Consider the following 13,808-nt stretch of genomic DNA (forward strand, 5'->3'; position numbering starts at 1 on the left):
CGGGATAAACTTGGATTGGCAGACTGGTGCTGAAGGGGGTATGACGGGGACACGAAGAGTGAGCCCAAGGTGCGTCCTGGCTGTCGGGCGGTCCCTGGGTAGTGCGGTCCATGACTGTTATCCCGCGGCTACTTGGAAAGTGTCATTAGTGATCTGTAGCTCACTTGATCGGTGAGTGTGGTTTGTGTGAGGAATAAATCACCAGCTGGTTAGGAATCGATTCAAATCGCCATCGCTCCTGGATAGTGAGCACTTGACTCGAGCTACAACATTGTAGTAATTATGATGGAACACTGATGGTTATCTAGATGGTATGGGATACGCTAAATCTAAGTTGGTAACTGGATGTTATTGGTTAATCAAGTGATTGCTATAGTGTAAGTGGTTACCTAGATGGATAGGTCATAATAAAGATAATGCAAAGTACTTAAAATGGTTTCTTCATGATAGCTTATGCTTTTCGCAAACAAGTCAGCTAGCCCACTAAAGAAAGCATTGCATAATCCTTGGTGTCGCTTTATTTTGGTTTAAGACGGGTAAGTCTAGCTGAGTACCTTCTTGTACTCAGGACGTTGTTCCCATTGTTGTTGCAGATAGTCAAATGTACTACGGCTATTGCATTAACTGCCTATATCCGGCGATGGGTGACAACTAGGACCAAGGGCAATGGTCACTCTGTATCTCTCCTCTGATGTTTTTATTGGAGATGACTACCTACTGGCACTGTATCTGAACCAAAAGTGTGTGTGGCTTTAAAACTATTTGCTTCCGCTATTTCAGTTTGAACTTGGGTTGTAATAACTTTATGTTCTAAACTCTGATGTATCCAACTGTCATTGTGAACTTTATGTAACATGTGACGGTAATTGCTAAACTTGTACGATCTTGGTTTGTATGTCGATTGGTTTGAAATCCTTCGTGGTTTCACGGACTACCGGGTCATACGGGCTTAAGTTTGCTAAATTATCTACTTCGACGGAAGATTTTCTTACTTAATCTCGTATAATTGGTTGGTTCTGTTACAATCGCCCCACAGCCCGTTGCGTCCGCCCCACGCCCGCGACAAACATGCTACATGCCCAGTGCCCCCATGGCCACATCACCCCGCGTCCGCCGGGCCCAGCACCTCCGCCCGCTAGGCCCCGGCGAACCACGCGCCCCCGCCCGTCCTGGTTCGCCCCTGCCTAGCCGAACAACATAGAAAGCTAGAATAAAAATACGTGCAACAACACGGAAATAACTGCAACAACACGGAAATAACTACTGCAACATTAGGCTGAGGCAGCTAAAACACCATGAATATATATATTACAACAAGGAACAATAGCTACAATATTTGGATGAAACAGTTGAAACACCATGAACATATTATTGCAACAACAAGGAACAACAACTGAAGCATTAGGCTGTAGCAGCTAAAACACCATGAATATATTATTGCAACAACACCGAACAAACTGCTGCAGTAATAGGTTGAAGGAGCTAAAACATTTAGAACATATTATTGCAACATTGGTGTGAAGCATATGAACAACGCTCGAAAATAAAAACGCTTGCAACAACATGGAACAACTACTGCATCATAAGATTGAAGCAACTGAAATATACTGCAACATCTCAAGCAGTACTACTGCAACATCGCAAAAACATCTGTTGCAACAACCCAAAAAAATCACATTGCAACATTCAAAATCATCTGTTGCAACATAAAAAAACCATTGCAACATGGCGAGATCTGACCCCGAGAGCTTGTCGGAACCCTAGCCACCGCCGCATCCCTTAGATCCAGAGGAGGAGGAGAAGGAGGAGGGCTCAGATCTAGATCCAGAGGAGGAGGAGCAGGCCTCAGATCCAGATCCCTCCGCCACCTACCTCGTCGGAGCCACCGCCGTCGTCTTCGTCTCCGGTGGGGTGTAGGAGCCGGGTCGCAGGGACAGTGGGGGTGCATGGAGGTCACGGTGGGCGAGGGACGGAGGGAGGAAGGGAGCACCGGCGGGCGGGGGCGCACTGCGAGCTCGTGGGCACGCGGGCGCGGTGTCCTCCGTCCCGCGACGGTGCAGAGAGCGGACAGGAAAGCGGCGCGGAGGGGAGCAGGTGCGGGGGAGCGTCACGGAGAAGAGCGAGCGAGGGGGAGAGGGTGCGTGGGAGCGGACGGAACCAGGGAAGTGGGCTGAGTGCGAGTTGGAGTGGGATTGCCAACTCGTTCATCCCAAATTGGCAATAGCGTAATAGCGTATGCCGTATAGTACACAGCAATCTACGCGGTGCATGGATCGAGCCATTCGTGCCGTGTGGGCTTCTCCACCTTGCAGGAATCGTTTTTTTTACAACAACCTTGCAGGAATCGTTGTCCCGCAAGCAGGTTCCTGGTAGAATAGAACACGGAGCGCTACTCCAGGCTGGACGAAAAACTCGAAGCTCGTTAGCTCGCTCGGCTCGTGGCTGGCTCGACTCAGCCCGGCTCGGCTCGTTATGATAACGAGCCGAGCCGAGCCAAGATTTTAGCTCGTTAGCTATAACGAGCCAACTCGAGCCAGCTCGCGAGCCGCTCGCAAGCTAAACGAGCCAAGCTTCCAGGAAAAAAAGTATCAAAACTTGTATTAGTTTTTGTATTACTTTATGTCTTGTACTTTACAATTGACTGGTAACTGGTCTAGACCCTATAAATTGACTGGTAACTGGTCTAGATGCATTTCTTTTGTATTATTATTATTCTCAAACTTTAGATAAATGCAAATATTATATTTTGTGTATTTTTTATATCTGGCTCGCGAGCTTAACGAGCCAGCTCGAGCTTTTAACGAGCCGAGCCGAGTTGGCTTTCTGGCTCGTTAGGATAACGAGCCGAGCCGAGCTAGCTCGTTATCTTAACGAGCCAGAACGAGCCGGCTCGTTATCCAGGGCTAGCTACTCGTTTCAGAAAAATGACATCCCGTAGCGCCTTTTGCTTACAGTACGGATAGATTCTGCCTTTTCATCACAAGGAAAATTAAAGAAATGGAGTATCCCGACACGTCATCTTGTTCGTTCGTAGCGTGCCTGCCTGGCCAGCAACAAGTCTCTCCCTTCTCTGACACGTGCCTTTCAACCTGACGGAGAAGACTCACACACACACGGCGCCACGACGCGAAGGTGCCTTCAACGTTAGGACCGAGGCGGTGATCCGTCTGAAGTGGTCAGCGTCCAAATCCATACGGCCGCAGCCGCAGTGGTGGCGGAACGAAATCGGCGGGCCGGTTCCGGCCAACCACCGTCCTGCTTCTTCCGATCCCATCCCCGATTCCAAAGTTCAACATCCATTTTTTTTCAATTCGTTCCCGCAGCCACCGTCGTGGTCGCGGTCGCCACCCGCCACCCACGACTCTTCCACCTCCGGCCTCTCTGGCCGTTTCAATTTCGGACCACACCACCACAGGGAGAGATCAATCGAAAGCGGAGCCGTGTTGAGAGCAACCAAGGAAGCAGGCGCCCGGGCGGCGATGGAGAACGGCAACAACGGCGGCCACCCGCCGCACTACCCGCCGTACCAATACCCGTACCCGCAGGCGCAGGCGCAGCTGTATCCTTACGGGTACCAGTACCCGCCTGCGCCGCCGCCGTCGTCTGCCGCGCCATACCTCTCTCCGTCTCCATCCTTCCCGAGCTATGCCCCCGCCCCGCCCCCGCCGCCGCAGCAGTACCACTCCGGCCCGCTCCAGGCGTACCCGCCGCCGCCGCAGTACCACGCCTACCCGCCGCCGCCGCATCCATCGCCTTACGGCCACGGGTACGACCCCTACCCATCCTCCTACCCGAGCACCAACCCTAGCCCCAGCCCCAGCCCGGGGTTCTCTCCCAGCTCCAGCTTCCACCACCAGCACGCCTCCGCGCCCGAACCCCCGTCGCCGGCGCCCTCCGCGCCGTCGTACCCCATCGAGGATGTCCTCGCCTCCATGCGCCTCTCCGACCGTCACGACTACGCGTCGTCGCCCTCCGTGCCCCCGCCCTCCACCCCCTTCTCGGGCGATGGGAGCAGCCACGGCGGCGGGATGCAGGTGGTGCCCTATGGCGCGGCCGCCGGAGGGTCGCAGCACGGAGGCGGGATGCAGATGGTGCCCTACGGCGCGGCCGCGGGAGGGTCGCAGCACGGCAGCAGCTTCAGGGCATCGCTCAAGGTGGTGCTGCTCCACGGCAGCCTCGACATCTGGGTGCACGACGCCCGGCACTTGCCTAATAAGGATATGTTCTCCAAGAGGGTCGGCGAGCTCCTCGGCCCGCACATCACCAGCGCTGTCGGCAGCAAGATGTCCAGCGCGTCCATGACCAGCGACCCCTATGTCACCGTTCAGGTCTCCTATGCCACCGTCGCGCGGACCTATGTCATCCCCAACTGTGAGAATCCAGTCTGGTCACAGAACTTCTTGGTGCCCGTCGGGCATGAGGCTGCCGAAGTCCAGTTTGTTGTCAAGGACAGTGATGTCTTCGGTGCTCAGATCATCGGTGTTGTGTCCATTCCCGCTGAGAAGCTTCTGACAGGGGAAAGGATTCAGGGTGTCTACCCCGTCCTTGAGCCCAATGGCAAGCCATGTGCTCCAGGAGCTGTACTACATTTGTCGATACAGTACATCCCCGTCGCTCAGCTCACAATGTACCACCATGGCGTCATTGCTGGTCCAGACAGTCTTGGCGTACCTCATACTTACTTCCCGCTTAGGCGCGGCATGAGAGTGACCCTGTATCAAGACGCGCATGTGCCTGATGGTTGTCTCCCAGACATATGGCTTGGCAATGGGCTGCGCTACCAGCACGGGCAGTGCTGGCGTGATATCTATGATGCCATATGCCAGGCAAGCAAGTTGATTTACATCGTGGGGTGGTCTGTTTTCCACACAATCCACCTCGTGAGAGATGGCACTCAAGCTCCATCACTTGGGGACCTGTTGAAGATGAAGTCACAGGAAGGGGTGCGTGTGCTGCTGCTTGTTTGGGATGATCCTACATCAAGGAGCATTCTTGGATATAAGTTGGTATGTATTATTATCTATCAAGTTGAAAATATGCTGCTTTAAGGTCTTCATGCTACAAAAGACATAATTTTGTGTCTAGAAACTTTAATGATTTTAATGTTAATTACTTATTAGGTGTCTTTTCAAATTAGCTGCATGGTAGCACCAATGATATTTCTCTGTTATTGGAATCGGTACACCAATTTCATGATTAAACTTTATGGCATTGAGCAAACTATGATGTAACCTTTATATTTGTTTCTGTGGTGTTCAAGTAAATGATTTGCAGAAATACTAGTTGTCATCTGTACTGTATAGTATTAAGTGGATATTCATCAATGTAGTGTCCAGCTTCCCTATGATATATTACATCCATTCTAAATTATAGTTCAGTTCAGCTTTCTCTAACTTTATCCAAGTTTATAGAAAAATGCGCCAACATCTATAACATCAAATTAGTTTTACTAAATTCTCCATGGGTAGTTTGGTAGCTTATTCACTAGACATTTGATAACATGCTTTTCACATATTTCATGATGTTTAAGAATCGAGTGCATCATGTTTATGAAAGTTTCATACATAGGATGGTTTCATGGGCACACGAGATGAGGAGACACGCAGATTTTTCAAGCATTCTTCAGTCCAAGTGTTGCTGTGCCCACGATCTGCTGGGAAACGCCACAGCTGGGTGAAACAGCAGGTTATCTCTATTCTCAAATGTCAACAGTGACGATGATGTCGTACAAATTTACCATTCGTGATGGTTCATATTTGTTTTTTGTCACAAAGTATTACATCAATCTTTACCATACGTGTACTTGTGTACACCAAGCATAGTTGGGGCCAACGACCCCCCGCCCCCGCCGCCGCCCCTGTCCCGCGGTGTCGCTGTTGCCCCTGTTTGCATTGTGTTTCTTGAGTGCCATCTATTTATGTAAGAAGACTGTGTGGACCAGGAAACAGGAACCATTTTTACTCATCATCAGAAAACAGTTATTGTGGATGCTGATGCTGGCAACTATATGAGAAAGATAGTTGCTTTTGTTGGAGGACTTGATTTATGTGGCGGGCGATATGATACACCTTGGCATCCTCTGTTTCGGACTCTTCAGAATGAGCACAAGGAGGATTATTATAATCCAAACTTTAATGTAAGTCTCGTTTCTGTGCAATTTCTTATGTAATGATTCCTAGAATTTCTTAATACTGAAAATGTAGGAACCTTTTATGATATTTTGTTCTTAGTTTATCAAAAGGAAAATATTTTAGCATAAGAATAACTAATATTAACATTGCCCTATTCTCTGTCTTTTCTTTGTGGCAATACTGAACATAGTTCTTTGCCATTTTCTAGCATAGGAAAAAATATTAGCGCTTGCCTAATTTTCTTTGTGGGCTGTGTATTCTCAAGAGATTTTTGGTTCTCCTTCCTGTTGCATTTTGGTTTTGCATCATTTGCTCCACAACCTACTGACCAATCCTTGGATGGTGGAGAAAAGTTGATAATTCTGCTAGTGGAGATTTGAGGAAGGGTATGAATTCTCTAGTCATTTTGGGAGCCTGGAGCATCTGGCGGCACAGAAATGATTGCGTTTTCAATGGCGCAACCCCAAATGTTATTATGATTTATGATGCTGGCTTTGGCAAGGTAAGAGGCCCATTGGTGGAGCCTGGCAGGAGCCAAGGGGATCTCCCTGCTCACTGCCGGAGGAGCAGTCTAGAGGACTGATGTAGCGGTCGGGTCGTCCTTTTGCTTTTAACCGGTGATTTAGTTTCCTTTTAGTAGTGGGTGTTTGTGTGTGTGGGTTTGGGTCTATGTATGACTCTCTTCTTCTATTAATACAATGATATGCAGCTCTCCTGCATGTTCGAGAAAAAAAATCTGTGCTGATCCTGAATACAATTCTTCTCATTATTTTGCAGACAGTTGATGCTCGTGGTCCAAGGGAACCGTGGCATGACTTGCATTCTAAGATCGATGGTCCAGCTGCTTATGATGTTCTACAAAACTTTCAGGAGCGTTGGTTAAAAGCGGCCAAACGCCATGGGATTAAAAAGTTGGCAAAATCGTACGACGATGCTCAGCTCAGTATTGAAAGAATACCAGATATTATAAACATAAATGATGCAATATATTTTAGCGACAATGATCCAGAGACATGGCATGTTCAGGTGTTTATAACATTCCTATATAGTTGAAAAGGAAAACCAACTTCTATCCCTTTGTGCTATTTTGCCTTGCAAGCACTGAATTTTCTTTTACTTTGGAATTCAGGTGTTCCGGTCTATTGATTCAAACTCTGCCAAGGGATTTCCAAAGGATCCACGCGCAGCAACCATGAAGGTAACTGTTATCTACCATCTACCAATGCGATATTTGTAGGATTTTCCATTTTGATGTTGACTAACACTTCTGCTTTGGCCAACAGAATCTTGTTTGTGGAAAGAATGTACTTATTGACATGAGCATACATACGGCTTATGTCCATGCTATCCGGGCAGCCCAACATTATATTTATATTGAGAATCAGTACTTCATTGGTTCTTCATTTAATTGGGATTCAAACAAGGATTTAGGTAAATGATGAGTGTCAACTTTTGTTTTGCGTTCTTCTATATAGTACAATGCACATTGTTTCTTCCAGAAAAACATTCTACAGTCCTTTACCCCTTTCCTCTTTTTACTACACATCTCACTTGAAAACTTTTTCTACATGTCAGGGGCTAACAATTTAATTCCAATTGAAATTGCTCTCAAAATTGCAAACAAGATTAAGGCAAATGAAAGGTTTTCTGCATACATAGTGGTTCCTATGTGGCCTGAGGGTAATCCAACTGGTGCTGCAACACAACGAATTCTTTACTGGCAGGTTAGATCCACAGTTCTATCATTGCTCATTTCTTGTTTCATGTGTTCCTGTAGATGATATGTTTTCATATGGCTTAATCACGTCTTTTTTATATTTACACTGCAGAACAAAACCATGCAAATGATGTACGAGACAATATACAGGGCCTTGAAAGAAGTAGGCCTGGATGATATGTATGAGCCTCAGGATTATTTAAACTTCTTCTGTCTTGGCAATCGTGAAGTTGCTGACAGCACTAGCATTTCAAATGCTTCAAATACAGCAAATAATCCTCAGGTGACTACTTTCTTGTTTTTGTTCAACAAATTATGCCGACTTAGAGAGCAATTTTAATTTGTTGCAGCAAAAAACATTTCAGTTAAGTATTAAATAGTGTAGGTAAGAATATGAGTTGTGTGACCTTTAGGTGGACTTTGCTCAACAGATCTCCATTTTCTTGGCAAAGTACTGATATGGTTCCTTTAGACTGTATGTTGAAGTGTGAAAACATTAAGATTTGGATTTTGAACATCTGGGAATTCCCATATCATGATGATTCTTAAAGGATATAGGTTTTTGTTTGAAAAGAAATTCTTGGTCAATGACTGAAGTGATTTGACTTACTCATGTGGATGCTCGACAAAAAATTGTGTCTTGTGGATACTGAACTAGCTCTACAAAAAGTTGCTACTTGTGGATGTTGAACTTGTAACCGTTACCTAAACATTACTTGCCCTCATGTAATCAGTTTTGGAATTGACTTTCTTCATGCTGTGTTCTTCTCCTGAATATGGCATGTATGGAAGCTTATTTTGCATTTAATGTTCAGGAACAAGCTAGGAAAAATAGGAGATTCATGGTCTATGTACATTCGAAAGGCATGATTGTGGATGATGAGTATGTTATCATTGGATCGGCTAATATTAACCAGAGATCCATGGAAGGAATAAGAGACACTGAGATTGCGATGGGAGCGTATCAGCCACAATATACATGGGCTAATAAGCTTTCTGCCCCACGTGGACAGGTATTGCCCCTTTACTCAAGCTGACATACAAAACTGGGCTGTGCCCCTAAGCTCCTGTTATGAGATTGGACTTGGAATTATTTGTACTTTCATGTCCTCACTGCTACTGCTTTGCTGAGGCTATACATTAGTTTCAGCTGTTTGTCATGTTAGGGGTGCAATTGATTTCACGACGCAACCTTTTGCCATACACTAAATTTAATCTATTGATTGATTTTCACTTTGTAGATTTATGGCTACAGAATGTCCTTATGGGCTGAGCATATTGGAAGCATTGAGGAAGACTTCAGCTATCCGGAGAGCCTGGAATGCATGAGGCGTGTACGGCATCTTGGGGAAGAGAACTGGAAGCAGTTTGTTGCCGATGAGGTGACAGAGATGAGAGGCCACCTCATGAAGTATCCAGTAAGCGTCGACCGTAAAGGCAAGGTGAAACCACTACCAGGATGCACAACATTCCCAGACTTGGGTGGGAACATCTGTGGCTCATTTACAGCCATCCAGGAGAACCTCACAATATAAAATTTAGTTGTGCATTTTAGTAATGTCTGATGGCCTCTGAGGGACCCTGGAGATCAAAGATAGAGCACTAGCTTATCCTCTTTCTTGAGAGCGTAGATAGGGTGAAGATTTTGCAAGAGCTACTACAGGTTGCAGGCAAGTAGGGGAAATGCTAATAGGGCTTTCTCCCCTTGTTCTTTTTCCTCGATTCACTTAGTACATATAAGTAGGCAATCAATTTGTACCTTTATTGGGTACCTGTGTATAGAAAAATTAAAGAGGTTCAGGAATATCACATTTGGACCAACTGCCAAGATATTCCATGTAAATCCCGGAAAGTAAGTGTTTAGAGTGTAAATTGATCCTGCAGAGCATTTTGAAGTGTTTTCCCCTTTTGGGGTTTTTTGATGAAATCGTGAATTCCTTATTTCTTGAGCAATGCATCTCAAGGGGTGTGAAAGATTGGAATCAACAAGCTGAAGCTAGAAAGAGGAGATTAAAAAATGTCTAGAGAAAAATAAAACCCTACTCTAAAGCAGTTACCCAGTTATGTGTTGATATTCATTATCACAGCGTAGACCATGCTGAAACTTGAAACCACGCTCTCGATCATTTCCTCCACCTCTCGGCCTGAATTTTGACACCCATATACCTTCCGAGCATCATGACGGTGGCCTGCGGGTTGGTCCCGGGGGAGTACTTGAACGTGGAGCTGTCGATCACCCTGAGCCGCTGCACGCCGAACACCCGGTAATCGTCGTCGACGACGGCGCCGACCTGGCATCCGCCGTGGTAGTGCCAGATGGTCATGACGGTGTCCCTGCAGTACTGCTCGGGCGTCCGGGAGTCGTTGACGTGCCGCGGCAGGAGGTTGACGGGGAAGTTGGCGGAGTCGGTGAAGATGGACTCCACGGAGGCGTTGGCGTAGGTGAAGTTGGCGAAGGCCCGGGACTGGATCACCCGCTCGATCGTCTGGATGCCGTGCACGCACCGCTCCAGGTCCTCCGACTCCTGGAAGTAGTTGAACGTCACCGCCGGGTTCGCGCGCGGGTCGGCGGACCGCAGCTCGATGTGGCCCGACGACACGGGGCCCAGGATCTTCTCCAGGATGAAGCCGCCCCGGAACGCCCGCCTGTCCAGCCGCCGCATCGCCTCCGCCGCGCGCTCCAGAGCCTCCGGGGTTCTCTGCTTCGGCGGCAACGTGCCCAGCTGCCCGGTCTGCCGCACGACGTACGGTCCGTCAGTAGTCAGTACATTTCCGGTTACGCTGTCATCTGGGGTTCGCACGACGACCGCACCTGAGGAGAGAAGAGGCCGAAGTTGCGAGCTAGGCAGCGGGCGCCCTCGGAGACGGGGATGCCGAACTCGGAGCCGCTGACGCCCTCTATGAAGCTGCCGGAGCGGGTGATCCCGACGACCTGCACGAGCGAGAGCGTGACGGGCACCGGCGACGGGATGAACACCGAGTTCATCGGGTTGTCGGCCACGCCCTGCCCGACCATGGGCTGGTCGACCAGCACCTGGATGCCGTGCGCCTCCAGGTGAGCCTGCGGGCCGACGCCGCTCAGCATCAGCAGCTGCGGGCTCCCCAGCGTCCCCGCGGACAGGATCACCTCGTTCTTGGCGCCGTCGCGGAGGTACACCCGGTGCTGCACCCCGAGCGGGTCCGTGAACACCACGCCGTACGCCACAGGGTACGGCACACCCTCTTGCTGCCTGAAGAGGATCCTCGAGACGGTAGCGTAGAGGAACACGGTGAGCCCCCTGGGTCGCGCGTGGCGGAGGAAGTCGGCGGCGGTGTGCCGCTGGCCGCTGTTGTCGAAGATGGTGCCCCCGATCTTGGTGCCCGGGACGTGGTCGAAGGTGAAGCCGTTGTCGGGCGTGACGCCGGCCTCGAGCAGCGCGTCGCGGAGCGCGGCCTGCCACGGGGGCACGTCGGGGCGGAACACGAGCGCGCGCTCCACCCAGCGGTAGGACGAGTTGACGAGGCGGGTGTCCCACCCGGCGGCGCGCACGTAGTCGTTGCTGGCCCGCGTGTAGAACCCGGCGTTGAGGCAGCTCCCGCCGCCCAGCACCCGCGCCCGCGCGTTCACCACGCCGTCCTCGGAGATGAACCGCTGCGCGGGCGACGCCGGGGACGTGTCCGCCAGCGCGTCCGTGAAGTGCTGCTGGTTGGACATGTTGAGGTACGGGAGGCCCCCGCGCTCGAGGAGCAGCACGCGCGAGTGCTCCGATAACGTCGCCGCCAGCGGGCACCCTGCCGTGCCGCCGCCGATGACGATGTAGTTGTACTGCGACACCAGGGGCACGTCCTGTGCGTGGCGCACGAACCGCAGGTTCTCCAGTGGTTCTGCACATACATATGACCATGCTGATTCTTCACAGGTTGCAGAACTGCAGAAATTCCAAAAGAAAAAACGCATGACCGTATTCACGGCATGCAGTCCGGCACGAACCATCCTCCGAGAGCGCGACGAGGCACGAGGAGCCAAGAACGACGGCCAAAACCCCCAGCGCGGCCGAGCTGGCAAGCCCAGGCGCCATTTTCGCAGGGTAATTCAGCAACAGCAGTGATCAGATAGGAGAAAAGTTAGCTCATGGGTAGATCAAGAGTAGATGTTTAAATAAAATAAATACTGCACGGTTGTTCTACGGTGCAAAGATGAGCTGCGACTGCGAGGAATCGAGGAGGCGATAATTTTACAAAGGACAGATATGGTTTGCATCATAGCATGCTGGGGGGATGGTGAGCTTTTTAAACGGAGCTGGATGACGATAAGCGTCAGACGAATTTGTTGTGAGCAGCAAGCACGAGAGTTTACTTGCCAATCTTGAGGTTATTTTAGAGGTATCGTGTGCATGCTTTTCATACGTGAACTGGTATATAGTATTTGTAATCTATTTATGATTCGGCCTCCCCGTCTTTGCTTTACAGGACATATGGCCACAACGCCTTATTTTGGGATGATGTATGGTCGGAGGAGATTCCGTTAAAACTTGCCTTCCCAAGAATTTATGCATTCCACTTCCACTTACCCCGCCGCCCCCCCCCCCCCCCCCCCCCCCCCCACACACACACACACACACAAAGAATTTATGCATATTTACAGAAATAAAAAGGCTCTAGTCAGGGAATGCTGGGGTGGAGAAGATTGGATTTTTGATTTTGTGAGAAGTTTTGGTATGGAGGAAGCTACAGAATGGGAATGGCTGTTGGAAAATTACAGAAAGTTGTAGTTAATGATGAGAAAGACATAATTTCATAGAAAATAGAGAAACAAGGAGTATATTCCCCGAAATCAATGTACAGGTGGAATACCTTCAAAGGGGTTGTATGCAAAAGAATGAAGTCTACGAAAACAATCTATAGGTGATGCCTCTAAAGCTGAAAGTTTTCATGGCTTGCTATGGCTCCAAACAGGAGTAGTTCTGAAACAAAGAAAATGGAAGGGGAATGCTAACTTCGTTATCTGTAATTTCTCTAGATTCTGTTGATCCTGTTTTCCTTAACTTTGTCTTAGCTAAAAATGATTGAGATTTTTTTTTTGTAAAATCACCAACTGAATGGTTATTCAAATGTCCAACTTTCTGCACAAATGGGAAGATCTTACTGAAGCCGGCAGAGAAATCAAAGGTGAAACATATGAGCAGTGTTACGAAGAAGTGGATGGAGCACTTCCTAAAGAACAAGATGTTAGATTAATTTGGGCCAGGTCCATTATTTATTCTAATTAATCAAATAAACTTCAAAGGTCCACAATTATTGTTAAGTGGAAAAGTGATTAGTACCACATGGGAAATTCACTAAAAAGGTTCTCAACTTAAATAGTGAGTCTTAAGACTCTCACATAGACAAGTTGAGAGGGAGAACCGGGAGGCCACACGCGCGCCGCCGCCGCGACTACTGCCCCATCTCCGCTTCTGCAGATTCCTGTTCGGGTGCTACTGCTTCCTGACGGGAGAGTCCTGTGCTACTGCTCCGACACCGCACCTGCAGAAGCTTCCCGGCGCGACCTCCTCTGCAACATGGTGGACACGAGGAGGACTGGTGCCCGCACCAATGCCACCGACGGAGAAGATGGTGGCTCACTGTCCGCGGGTACCGGCAGTCCCACCCTAGGGTATAAACCTAATCCCACTGTGCGCTATTGTTCATATGCTTTTCTGTTAGCGTTGATAGGTTGATAGCGTACTTGGTTGCTGCTCCGTTAAATACTACTTGCAGTAGTGGTGGTGTTACAGTATGGTTAGTGGTACTGTTACTATTGGTTAAGTCGTTTTTATGGATTAATATAAGTCGTAAATTGACCAAATATTCAACAATCCAAAAACTTGATAGGTCTTTTTCGGCTGCTAGTTTTGCTGCGTCACTAAAACCACCACCATTGAAAGATGATGGATCCAACTATAAAGTGTGGCGTGTCCGTTCCAAGCTGTGGTTCACTA

The 13,808-nt window shown here is 48.8% G+C and overlaps 2 protein-coding genes across 2 annotated transcripts; one reads left to right on the forward strand and one right to left on the reverse strand.

Moving 5' to 3' along the window:
- Window positions 1–3,271: 3,271 nt before the first annotated feature.
- On the forward strand, window positions 3,272–9,730 carry LOC136528999 (phospholipase D gamma 1-like). Its single transcript, XM_066522018.1, has 10 exons — window positions 3,272–5,006; window positions 5,569–5,685; window positions 5,942–6,136; window positions 6,909–7,157; window positions 7,261–7,329; window positions 7,415–7,562; window positions 7,707–7,855; window positions 7,961–8,131; window positions 8,664–8,861; window positions 9,090–9,730. Exons 1-10 carry the CDS (start codon window positions 3,480–3,482, stop codon window positions 9,381–9,383), a joined length of 3,117 nt encoding a protein of 1,038 aa, XP_066378115.1. The 5' UTR covers window positions 3,272–3,479; the 3' UTR covers window positions 9,384–9,730.
- A 150-nt stretch (window positions 9,731–9,880) lies between these two features.
- On the reverse strand, window positions 9,881–11,906 carry LOC136529006 (protein HOTHEAD-like). The gene is made up of 3 exons (XM_066522029.1): window positions 11,819–11,906; window positions 10,661–11,712; window positions 9,881–10,580 (listed from the first exon to the last, which is right to left on the reverse strand). Exons 1-3 carry the CDS (start codon window positions 11,904–11,906, stop codon window positions 9,972–9,974), a joined length of 1,749 nt encoding a protein of 582 aa, XP_066378126.1. The 3' UTR covers window positions 9,881–9,971.
- Window positions 11,907–13,808: the final 1,902 nt, after the last annotated feature.

The sequence above is a fragment of the Miscanthus floridulus genome, chromosome 2 (genome assembly GCF_019320115.1).
Source record: "Miscanthus floridulus cultivar M001 chromosome 2, ASM1932011v1, whole genome shotgun sequence".
Classification (NCBI taxonomy): Eukaryota; Viridiplantae; Streptophyta; class Magnoliopsida; order Poales; family Poaceae; genus Miscanthus; species Miscanthus floridulus.

Coding starts and splice junctions, on each gene's coding strand:
- LOC136528999 (XM_066522018.1), top strand. CDS start 3,480: ATGGAGAACGGCAACAACGGCGGCCACCCGCCGCACTACCCGCCGTAC. Junction 5,686..5,941: donor ACAGCTGGGTGAAACAGCAG/GTTATCTCTATT, acceptor TGTGTGGACCAG/GAAACAGGAACCATTTTTAC. Junction 6,137..6,908: donor ATTATAATCCAAACTTTAAT/GTAAGTCTCGTT, acceptor ATTATTTTGCAG/ACAGTTGATGCTCGTGGTCC.
- LOC136529006 (XM_066522029.1), bottom strand. CDS start 11,906: ATGGCGCCTGGGCTTGCCAGCTCGGCCGCGCTGGGGGTTTTGGCCGTC. Junction 11,713..11,818: donor CGTCGCGCTCTCGGAGGATG/GTTCGTGCCGGA, acceptor ATGTATGTGCAG/AACCACTGGAGAACCTGCGG. Junction 10,581..10,660: donor TCGGCCTCTTCTCTCCTCAG/GTGCGGTCGTCG, acceptor GTCGTGCGGCAG/ACCGGGCAGCTGGGCACGTT.